General features: G+C 35.7%; 1 protein-coding gene across 1 annotated transcript in view; it reads right to left on the reverse strand.

The window, feature by feature from the left end:
- The window catches only part of LOC107737187 (rap guanine nucleotide exchange factor 1-like), a 44,168-nt gene extending 33,367 nt beyond the window's left edge, over positions 1 to 10,801 (reverse strand). The window contains exon 1 of the mRNA XM_016548633.1: positions 10,567 to 10,801. Within this exon, the coding sequence (XP_016404119.1) occupies positions 10,567 to 10,594 (28 nt within the window). The 5' untranslated portion in view covers positions 10,595 to 10,801. The remainder of the gene's footprint in view (positions 1 to 10,566) is intronic.
- Between the last annotated feature and the right edge of the window lie 2,232 nt (positions 10,802 to 13,033).

The raw sequence follows: 13,033 nt of genomic DNA on the forward strand, positions 1-13,033 counted from the left end.
TGAGGGTTCTCTGACCCTCCCATAGACAGCAAGGTAACTACCACGTTCAAGGTCCAGAAAAGTACCAAGATGATCGACAAAGTAGTCCGTGTGACATCAATGGTTCAACTGTAAAGTTACGAAGCTACGCGAATATTTTTTTGCGCAAAGAAAACAAAAATAACGAATTTATTCCACATTTTCATCTCTACTGCGTCACTTTGGACCCGTGTTCGCGACAGCATCATGACGCAAGCGTGTGGCGGCGCCGGCACTGACCCAGATGTCTATGGGAGGGTCAGAGAGCCCTAAGATTTCATCAAAAATATCTTAAATTGTGTTCCGAAGATGAACGAAGGTCTTACGGGTTTGAAACAACACGAGGGTGAGTAATTAATGACAGAATTTTCATTTTTGGGTTAACTAACCCTTTAAGTGTTTTTTACATTATACATTCTAAATTAACTTGATGTGACAGTTTGGTGCAAATGAAACAAAAAACTAACTGTGGAAACAGTGATACACTTTATTCAGGATTCTTTGATGAATAGAAATTTCAAAAGAACAGCAAATGTTTGAATTAGAAATGTTCTATAAATTTAAAATACAATTTTACTGTCACTTCTGATTAATTTAATGTGTTTTTACTGAATAAAAGTATTAATTTATTCTTATGAAACTTTTGAATGGTAGTGTATACATTATGGTAGCGTATAAAATATTAGCTAGCACAACTGTTTACAACATTAATAATAATCAGAAATGTTTCTTGAGCAGGAAATCAGCATATTATTAGAATGATTTCTGAAGGATCATGTGACACTGAAGACTGGAATAATGATGCTGAAAATTCAACTTTGATCACAAGAATAAATTACATTTTACAATATATTCAAATAAAGAAAACTTATTTTAAATTGTTACAATATTCTAAAATGTTACTTTTTTTTTTTTTTTTTTATCTAATAACTACAGCCTTGGTGAGCATAAGAGATTTCTTTCAAAAGCATCAAAAAAATATTAATTATTCCAACCTTGTGACTATGTATGCTGCAATATTAAATAAATTACAATATAAATATCAATATGCATGTTAAAAATCTCAAAAGACTTTTTTTAAATCTGTGTTTATCTGTATGGCTCAGCCATGATTAAACACACAGACATCATCCTCTGATCTAGAGTTCCACATTCCATCAAACACACACTGCGGTCCTGATCTATTTCTGCCCTTCTGCTTTACGCAATATCACACAAACACACACACACACACTCTGACTCTGTTGCCACGGTGACATAAGCAAAGTGACACATGTGATTGACATGTGTCCGCTGAAATTAACTCCTGTCTCCTCTCTGAGCAAGTGTCACTAACATCTACGACACAAAACTAACTCTTAAAGGAGCCACAGTCTACACATTAGAATTTCATTTCATCCTCTTCCTCCAATTACAATTCTACTCAAAGTTTCTTAGTCTAAATGTAGTTTTATATAAACAATTAAACGCTAAGATGCTGTACAATAAATATGTTATGTTATGCAGGCTGATATATGTTAACGTATTTAGCTATACATTATTAGAACTAAAACCATAAATAAACATCTGCAATTACTTGAAATAAAATGGTAACTAAAATAAAATAAAAACTTTAAACTTTATTTCAGCTAGTTTTCAAGGCAACATTTCTATTATTTTAACTTGATGTACTAAAAGGACTAAAACTGTAATAAAAAATTAATAAAAAATATTTTTTATTATAGGCATATTTAAAAACAACAACAACTAATAAAAATGACAAAAAACAACAACAAAATCTTTAACTAAAATTAAAATGAAAGAGAAAATATAAAAATAAAATGTAATTTAAAATATTAACAAAAACTATAATCGTATCTCAATGATACTAAAATAACACTGCTTTTAAGTTTGTTGCAACATTTGCTAATCTTCCGATTTCAAAAAATATATCAATAAATGTTAAAAATAACATGAACTTAGATAAATAAACACTATAGAATTATGCACTGTACAGACATTCATTCATGTAAACTAATGTTAACAAAAGAAACTACTGTAAATGAAAAAACAAACAAACATTACAACAATTCCTATGAAACGATGTGCAACGACATCAAATAACAACTGTGTCTGCTCATATTTTTCCCATAATGCAACTGCACTATTGTGCCTAGTGACATTTCAATACAAATTCTGTTTTGGAAATATCCAATAAAACCCTGAACCTGACGGGAACAAAATAATGAAGGTGCTTTCACAAACTCCACTTCAGTCTGCAGGCTTTCTGAGAGCGTTTGTGTCTTTGAGACAGTCAAAGTGTCAGGTAGCAGACAGACTGTACGTCAGGACTGATGGGGTTTTAATAGTTTCTGTTTGGTAAACACAGCATTACGCAGCCTGAGAGCCAATGACAGCGCAGCAATGGGAGAAATGCATGAGGATTATCATTTCCGAACGCAAAACACTCGTTATCCTTCACTCGCTATCTCTCTCACACACACAACCTTCTCCAGTATCCTGTTCTCAAACACTGTTCCGGCTCTAAACTCTCTCTGTCTGGCCTTGGATGATATCTAATAGAATTTCCGGAAGTATTTTCCCCATTCATTTTCTCCAAGAGCATTAAAAAAAAAAATCATAAAACTTCAATAAAGCATCATCTGCCTTGAACCAAAGCAACAGCACCAAGATTAATGATCACGAGAATTCAAAATAATACTATGCAGGTCAAAGATGAGACATCCCAAAATAACAGAAGTGATTTTATATGCATAAAAAGCATATTAAATGCAAGTCAAGTCTACTGTAATGTTTCAAACAACGTTTGTGAAAATGAAATGTCAAAATATGGATTATATCGTCATTCAGCATAACAGATATATTTATGTAAAAATGTAACCGCATATTCTGATCTGAACTTATAAAAATATATAAAATAATAAGTGATCATACTAAATTTTTATTATGTTTTAAATGATTAAAAATGTCTTGCTGAAAAATGGGTAAAACCTAGTGTTTAAAGGCAGAGTAAGTGATTTTTCAAAAACACTTTAGAAAACTGATTCGGGCCGAATCGCAAAACAAACTTGTAGCCAATCAGCAATAAGGGGCGTGTCTACTCGTGATGTGGAGGAGAGCGCGTTCAGTGATGACAGATTGGTAAAGATTTAAAATTAACACAATAGACAATTATTAAATTTTTTGAGTCTTTTAGGCTATGTCCACACTAGGGCTGTGCAAAAAATCGAATGCAATTTTCATGCGCATCTCGTCAGTAAAGCCGCTCCTGTGATTAGTAGTAAATCTCCAGCACGTGCTTTCAGATGGAGCGGCATTTACGACACAGAGCCGTAGTTCACTGACAAGCTACATAAAATCATGTTCAAAATCGGCAATGAATCGCCTGCGATTTGGATTCGCTGTCCACACGAAAACGCAAGGGTGGCATTTTCAGATTTATCTACTCTGGGACCCGGTTTCAAAAAATATCGGTTTCACTCTCCCAAAACGCCGGATCCGTGTGGACGAAACGCCTATATGATACAAAATTTATGCGTATACAGCTAAACGCGTCTCCGTGTGGACGGGGCCTTAATGTCATCTAATGGTTCTTGACAACATTTTTTACTATTATTACACAAATAACATTGTTTCTGTAAATACTGGAAAATGTATGATAATCATTATTTTTTCCTTAGAAAAAATAAAATTACACAGGCACATTCTAATAGGAAAAAAATCTGTATTCAACTTTTTATTGTTTTGATGCTTTCGTCTCGGACTCATTCATTTACTTAAAAACCATCATGAAATCAAAATTTACTCGTTTCTTGCATTATTGTGAACAATTCATTAGTAAACAACATTATTTCAAATAAACACACTTCGCAATGTTTTATTAAAATGCTCAACCAAACAACTTTCCTTTTCTGATGACATCACCAAGTCCACCTATTTTTAACTCCTCCCCCTCAACCACCCGACTCAATTCTGCAATGCCACGCCCACTTTTCATAATCCAGTCAAAGGATAAAATGAAGTTCTAAAAATTTTTCCCGTTTCACTCGGAATCACAGTAGATTATAGATGTAAAACCGGTTACAAATTATTACAAGATTAATCGTCTTTTACGATTAACACTTAAAAGGAATTACAGATTAATCTTTTTTTATGAGGGAATGAATGGATTACTAAATGTTACATTTGATCGAATCAGTCAATGTGAGTCATTTTATTATTTTTTTCTTATACATTTCACATTTTCACTTCTAGTTTTCACTCCTAGTGGAGAGCTCTATTTCAGCATGAAACATCTAAAAACTGGCACAATGAAACTACAGGGCAAAACGATAATTTCTATCCTCTAAATCAGACAGGATGCTTCGATAGCACAATATGAACCCAGATGTTTGGCTTGAGTTACACAGAACCCAACTGCCGACGGTTTAATACGATCTGAGGTTCTGCCATCAGCAGTTCTCAATGTCCTATTTTGGACTTACAGGCCTTGAATAGACGCTGGCATTCAAGTGCATGTTGATAAAGTAGAAAGTTAAATACAATGTTTCAGACACAGGTATCAGAACTATTTGTCTGCAAAACCAACATTTTTCCTCTTTAGAGAAACTCTCCTCAATCCACTAAATGCCCTGAATCCTAAATAACCCACACGGATCAGTCAAAATGACCATCTCATTCATCTCCTGCACAACCTGAAAGGCTTTCTCTGCACGGTTGATTCTGGATGCTGATCTCTGGGTTGGATCCACCCAGAGTTGGACTGGATGAAATGAGCACTTAGACAAAAGCCACACAACTGGAACGGGAAGGAATGTCCCTGGAATTTCACATCAGAAGCTTCTGTATTCCCAGAAATACTCTCTTTGTTGGAGACGAACTTGCTTGCACATTTTTTTAAAGAACAAAATTACACCGATCTGGAAAAAGACAATGGAAAAGCGGTCAATACATTTTAAACCTCCATTACAGGAGAAAAAAGCAGCAGACATCAGATTATACAGCTCAAATCAGAGCGGAGCGCTTGAAATTCTCAATCTCGCGTCTATCCGTTCCGTACTTTATTCCCACAAAGCCCTGCATGTCCACATACACACGCCTGCTTCTCTCAAACACACACACACACACACACACACACAGAGCAAGCACCATCTAATTACTGAAGCTCAGGATAGTAAGAGCATGTTTTTCATTCTAGTAATCTACTGCACTCATTTCTCTAAAACCCCAAATTACAGTTTTGGGATGAAAAACGAGTGGCCAGAGACGACTTAAAATAATTCTGCACTTATTCTGGCCAATCAAAGGCCAAAACGTCTCCAACAACCAATCAGAATGTAGCACACTCAAACGAAACCAATCAGGATTTAGAAGCTACAGCCAAATAAAGCCCATCAAGTTAGCAGATTCATTTAAAACCAATTTTATTTTACATCACCATGAATGTGATATCACTGAAATGACTCTATTTCACCAGTAGTGTGGCTAAATGTTCATGTAAGTGAATGCATTTGTAAGTGAAGATGCAAAAAATAAACTAATTGACATTAGAACAACTCTGAACCACTGAGATTGTTTCACAAATCAGAAAGAATCACAATGACAACCACTTAAATATTCACATTAAAACTTGACTTAGAGCAATTTGATTGGTCGATTTACACTGTAAAATGTGATTTTTTTAAAGTTGTAAATAAATCAAAGATTAAGAAAATACTATTTCATTGTTTCTACTTTAAATTTTCTCAATCCAATGTGTTACTTGCCATATCTTTGTCACTGTTTGTGAAATTTACTAGCAATTTCTGATTAAAAATTTTTTCAGACATGCATTAGTCTTAATCTGTCGTGTCTGAATTTCTCAGTACTATGTTATCTCTCAGTTTACTGCTAGACTGTGTTTAAGACACAAGCATGTACATGTGAGCATTCACACACACACTTTGTTGTCTGGGATTTACATAGCAATGCAACTATTCATAAATAAACACACACACACACACCCGACCAAATGCATTACACATCCATGCGCACTTATAAATAATTGTGTTGTCAGGGATTTGCATAGCGATGCAACTACTCAGAAATACATCCAAAACACCCACCGAATACATGACACATTATTACAGTAGAGTTATTCTGAGAATGTCACAATCTCTCAACCACATGAAAACACACACAGACGATTCCTCAGAACTGCTCATATATACAGGGCATGACTTCTGCAGAAAACTTATTTTAAGTATTGAAGAAATTGTTTCTTGCAAAAAAGGAGAATTTTGCCATGATGTTCCGAAGCTGAAATACTTTCTATTTTCCATGGAACATAAATGGAGAAATGCTGAAACAATGTTCTTTTTTAAACAGTTTAAGTATAGAAATTTATGAGGGGGGAAAAAAAAACAATTGGCGTATCATAGTTTAAATTCTGGCTTTTTTCTCAGAATTAAATTATATAAACTCACAATTGCAAGAAAAAAAGTCAATTGTGAGTTTGTCTTATAATCTTTTGAGATATAAACTCACAAATCTGAGAAAAAGTCAGAATTGCAGTATATAAAGTCCCAATTCTGACTTTTTTTTCTCACAATTGTGAATTTTTCCTCACAATTCAGACTTTTTTCTCACAATCGCGAGAGTTTATAGCATGCAATTCTGAGGGTAAAAAGTCTGAATTGTGAGATGTAAACTTACAATTGCAAGTTATAAAGTAGGCTACAAATTGTAAAAAAATTAAAATAAAATAAAATTCTTTACAAGTTTGTATCTCCCAATTTGACTTTATAATATTTTGAGACATAAACTCACAATTCTGAAGAAAAAAAGTCAGAAATGCGAGTTTATATCTTGCAATTCTGACTTTATAACACACAATTGTACGAACTGTGAGAAAAAAAAGTCAGAACTGAGATAATAAAATTTCAAGTATTTATTCTGTGGAGGAAACGGGCTTCCATAAGAAAGTTTGTATCAACATTAGGGTGAAAAAATGACAACATTTTTCATTTTCTCTGAGCTGTTCCTTTAAAATCATCCATCCCGGGAAGACATGAGCGCATGATCCCAAGATTTCTCACGTGCTAATTTTCCTCCCCAAAGTTCATTTTCTCACCGTCGTAAGGAAGTTGAGGGAGGTCAAATCAGCTTCCTGGTTTTGATGAGAAAGAGAGAGGCAGACAGAGGGAGGTTAGTTCAAAGCAGGTGACCGCTTTTAATATTTCTGCAAGAATGACAGTGCCATTATGACATCAGGTCAGCGTATCCACGGCGACAGAGAAACACGTTGATGCCGAGAATTACGTCATACGCTCACACAGCGTCGGTCTGCACACTCTGCTCTTGTTGATTCGGGCTGGCTTTAGATTTATCCGAAACGTCCATCGCTTCGCCTGACCAACAGAACGCACAAAAGTAGAGGTCGACCGATATGGGTTTTTCACTGGACGATGCCGATATTTAGAAACCAGGGCAGCCGATTGCCGATATATGATGCCGATTTTTTGGCCGATTTTCTTAATTTTTTTCCCCCTTCATCTCATAAAAGTGAGTTTGAGTAAATGATTATTGCAGCCAGGGTACAAGATAGTAATAGTAGTAGTAGCCTAATTCAGAGTAATAATACATGGCTCAAAACTTAAGCACCTTCTCAAAACAGTTCTGAAGCATGCTTTTTGTTTATGTTTGCTGACACACACCAGTGTTTCCCACAGACTTGCAAACGCAAATTCATTCTCCATGAAAATGACATCGAAGCTTTTCTGAAGACGGTAGGTTCTTTCGAAACGGTCTGTTTTGCCCTGCCATCATTAGCTGAAGCTGTGTGTGAACAAGAATCGGCTGCAGAGTGAGAGTTGCTCCATCTCTCACGCAGCCAGAGAAAGATTCTCCGGTGTTCCGCAACAACGCTTAGCTGCCCGCAGATGCACCTGCCTATAAATCGGCCTAATTTGCAGCATAATGCTGATTATTTAAAAAATGCCAAAAATCGGCCGATTAATTGGTTGACCTCTACACAAAAGACAAACAGGCAAAACAAACAAAGCGGGTGTATTCGAGCGCATGGGTGAGCGCACACATACCCGTCCCGTAGACTTCCTACAGGTCGCTACAAGACAGGACACAACGTGGACCTGAACAAAACATGCAAGGAATGCGGCTTCACAAACCCTCTCCGACTTGAATAAAACAGCCAAATTATGTCCGTATATTGTTCAAATTAGGTTCATTCTCAAATAAGAAGCGCCCTGACATGATGTATAAGGCTCAAACACATTCAGCCCTGCTAAAATGTGCTTTTCTCAGGTGTGTCACAAAGGAATGTTCAGGTGAATAACGCCTCGGGATAAGCATTCTTTCCTTTCCCACAAGATCACTTCCATTTCACTAAGAAAACAGTTTGATTGCTAAGGAAATGCATAGTTATGGACCAATACCAAAATCTTATTGGACAGTTTTAAATGTTAAGATTTATCTTAAGTAATTTTTTTTAAAGAAATGAATATTTTATTCAGGAAAGATGCATTAAATTGATCAAAAGTGACAGTAAAGTCATTTATAATTTTACAAAAGATTTGTATTTCAAGTAAATGCTGTTCTATTGAAATTTCTATGCATCAAAGAATCCTAAAAAATAACATGTATAACAGTTTCCACAAAAATAATAAGTAGCACAACGGTTTTCAACACTGATAATAATCAGAAATGTTTTTTGAGCAGCAAATCAGCATATTAGAATGATTTCTGAAGATCATGTGACACTGAAGACTGGAGTAATGATGCTGAAAATTCAGCTTTGATCACTGGAATAAATTACAATTTAACATATATTCAAACAGAAAACAGATATTTTAAGTTTTAATAATATTTCACAATGTTACTGTTTATCCTGTATTTTTGAGTAAATAAATGCAGCCTTAGTGAGCAGAAGAGACTTCTTTCAGAAACATTAAATAATCTCATTGACTCCAAACTAATAATTAAAATAATAATAATATTTTATTTTATGTAGGCCCTTCTTCAGGCACTTTGTGGAGTAAAAGCAAAACATTTAAATTAAAAATACTACATATTTATAGAATTTTATCTGTTTTCAATCTATATATTAATCAGTCTATAACCGTTCAATCTAGTATTTCAATCTGAATTTCTAAAAATGTTACAATGTACAGTAAGAAAGACGGATATAAATGCATGAAAATTTTAATAAATATAAATATTATTTTGAAATTATACCATCTGTTTCCAATATCAATCCAATCAGCAGCCAATCATTTAAAATAACTGCACTGCTCAGTAATGATATAGTAACTGATGCACTGCATTGTTCATTCTTAGTAACAGTCATTAACCGAAAATTATCTTTTTATTACAGCAATATCCACTGAGCAACAACAAAACTTCCCCTGCAGCCTCACCCTAAACCCTGACCCGATCCGGGCGTCCAGGACAGCTGTTTAGGTTGAGGTGATCAGGGGGATTGAGTTTCCTTCCCACCGCCGAAAGAAACCTCCTGTCGCTTTCCGTTACTAGACTCACCACAACCAGATAGACACATCTAGAGAGACAGACAACACACACTCCAGTCTGTGTTGTCATATTCCTAAACTTAACATGCAACATGACAACATCCAACTGTGTCTAAAGAAAGCCAACGAGACTGACAAATTCAACATATTTAACTAATAATGACAAATGCCTCCTTCAGCACAAGAAACATGACAAAGGCAATACTGTCACACCAAAAAAACATATTTGCATTTGGATACATGACATCCAGTCTTGCATCTAAAACTTACTACTTAAATAACATTTGCATAATAAATGCTGCTTTTATTAAATAATTTTACTACATAAAAACAATCAGAAAATTAACATGTGCATCAGTTTTGCTGTGCATGTAAATTTGAATTATTATAGTAATATTCAAACAAATGTTATTTGTCAACTGCTCTTTTAAGAATAATTTCACATATATCTTAATGTAAGAATACAACACATACAAAACGCACACATGAACCCTTGAAATATTTCTAAGACAAACTGTGCAGCCTAATCACACAGTCAACAAGACGAAAATGCATGAAAATTAAATAAACCTGTGCAGAACACATTGCATTAAACTCATAACTTCACTTATTCCTGTCTCTGTGTAAAATCAGTCTGTCTGAGCATGAGATTGACACCAGCAGCAGGCTGGAGAGTCTCTACTGTTTGCAAGTGAGCAAGCATTGATAAATGCATCTTTAACTGCACAGACAGGCGGACAGAACTGCCTCTGCTCGTTTGCATGCGTCTCTCGGTTGAACAGCACCGGGATGATCCCGTTTAAATGTCCCGTGCGCCAGCGCGAGCTCTGGGTCCCCAGCGGGCGCTAGCGCGTGCTAACGGACACTGATTTATTCCACTATTTCTGGGTCGAAATATACATTAGACACCCGTGCATTTGGTGCATACTTAAAAAGAACATGAAATGCGTTGATTAAAGAGTGAGGAGCTGTTAAAGTGCGATCTAACCGGGCCTACAGACTCAACGGGCCGGTTCGCGCTTACCGTGCTTGCTTTCTATTTTCCCCGACATGATCGCTGCGCTGGACGGAGCAAATCCTCAGTTTGGACAGTCACAGGAGGACAAAATAAGGGATTTAGACCACAGTAATCCCGAGTTGTGTTCTTCAGCCACACATTTTCACGTACTCGGTCCGTGTGGCCGTAGATCCCTTAGTAAAAAAGGGCAAGAATCCGTTCACAATGCACACGCTGGCGACAGACAGACAGTGAACGCTACTGCTAGTGTGTGTGTGTGTGTGTGTGTCGAGTCCCGTCCTAAGGATCCATTGGGATGCGAACACAGCGCCGCTCTCTGACTGGAATCACGAGCTACAGGGATGAAAATGGGCTTGTTTGGCGTCAGATCGACGGCAATAATTGAGCTAAAACACGTATTCTGTCATTATTCGCTTTCTTTCGTGTCATTCAAAAGAGGTTTTAGTTTCTTTGTTCCGTGGAGCACAAAATGAGATGTTTGTCAGAATGTTCACGCTGCTCTTTTCCATACAGTGAAAGCGGATAGGGACTAAAACCGATCAAAAACTCTGAAAAGGACAAATTAAAGCTAGAATAAAAACAGTCCACACGGCTTCTGCTCTATATTCCAAGCGGTTGTGACATTTATTCCTTAAAATTAATGGTATTTATTTTTATGTCACAGTAAGCAAACCAGTAGTCATTTGCTACTAGTCTCTCTATTATATTCCATTGTTGCTGGCTAGTGGTTTACTGATATGGGTTTTCAAATGCTGATGCAGATACAGTATAGAAAGATGGTCAATAAATTGTTGATCTATACGTAATTTTGGCTAATTCAGTGATAGAAAATGATATGTACACATACATACTGAAATAAACTATTTTTTACAAAAAAATTTTTTTGCACAATCTATACTCATAATATGCTAATAACAATTACTATTAAGGATACAGTATGTTACTATTTAGTAACTTTTTATCTGGTTTGTTTTTTCCCCTTGTGTTAAAAATACTTCCTAACACAAAGTAAAATAACACATTTCATTTCTAAAATTATTTTAAAAATAACTACAGTAAATTCAATTACTTCAAAGACATTCAAATAAATAAAACATCACAGAATACTAAGTGTAGAGCACTTTCTAGTGTACTAAAAACTCACTGAAGAATCTGAAGTGTGGCTATCTGCTGCCACCCAGTGGCTAAATTATGAAATCACAATATTATTCGAAATAAATGTTTTCATTCTGCGAAGTAGGCACAGGTTTAATCATTTTCTTAGTGATATACCGTGAATAGCTGTCAAGACCATTTTTAATAAAAATTCCTAAATAGCAAATGCTACAAACTCAATCATTTCTAGTATGGTCAGTGACGTGTCTCCTTGTCATATACAATAAATAAACAGACCTATAGTAAATTAGAGAGAGTCACTTTGGTTAATTTCTCGAGGTGAAAGAATTTCACACTAAAGTTATAAGTGTTTATTAGCGGAGAGACACTAATGAGGCGATTTTGTGGCGCTGCAATAACATCGTTCACCGCTAGATGGGGCGCTCGAATTCATTTCATTCATTCATTTATATTATTTCTCTCATTCTCATCTTTTGTCCTGACTGAAGAAAACACTTAATCAACAGCAAATGTTAACAAGATAATTGTGTTCTCTTTTTTATATAAACTTCAATGTTCCTTTTAACAGAGAGAACTTCTCTCCTAAAACGACATAAATACTAGTTTGAAGCCTTTAGTTGTTCTGTTTAGTGTTTATAATACTTACAGAACGGTAGAGAGTCAAATGCATTGCGGCGTCTGTCAGTATGTGTGCACCACGCGGGGAGTTTGATCAGATCATGTCGATATCTCAGCTGGAGCGTTTGCTCGGGTCTGTGGGAGATCAGAGCAGTGCAGCAGGGATCGTTTGATCCGCCTGACTGTCAGCGTGAAGAGAATCATACAGATACAGACAGATGAAAATACTTCAGATGGAGGAATGTTTTGTCTTTCGACCTCCAGCATGATGACATATTGACTGATGCTTACACGTCCTCAAATACACAAGCAGAGAGAGTGAGAAAGGTCAAAGGTCATCCTCCTAACCTGCTCAATATCTTGCAAGAAATAGAATGATCTGTCAAGTGTGACACAAATTCATACATACACCGACACACACAGATAAGGTCAAGAGGAGACTCTCACTCCACACAGCAAACTGCTTACACACTCGATTTCAACACAGAGCTCTGCAGTCAAACACACACACACACACACACACACACACACTGTGATTTAAGCATTTCAGTATTTGACACATTCTATAAAAGGTGTCTCTTGATTTGTAAAGAAATAAGACATGAATCCTGATACTATTAGAAATACAAGTAAACAACCTTATTTTTTTTTCTCAATTTTTACACACATTATAGTTTAGAAACATATAGATTTGTTTATTAAACAGTGAAAAATGAACTGAAAACCAACTTTAAAATAG

Source organism: Sinocyclocheilus rhinocerous, unplaced genomic scaffold, assembly GCF_001515625.1.
Source record: "Sinocyclocheilus rhinocerous isolate Xijiao unplaced genomic scaffold, SAMN03320098_v1.1 scaffold284, whole genome shotgun sequence".
NCBI classification, from domain to species: Eukaryota; Metazoa; Chordata; class Actinopteri; order Cypriniformes; family Cyprinidae; genus Sinocyclocheilus; species Sinocyclocheilus rhinocerous.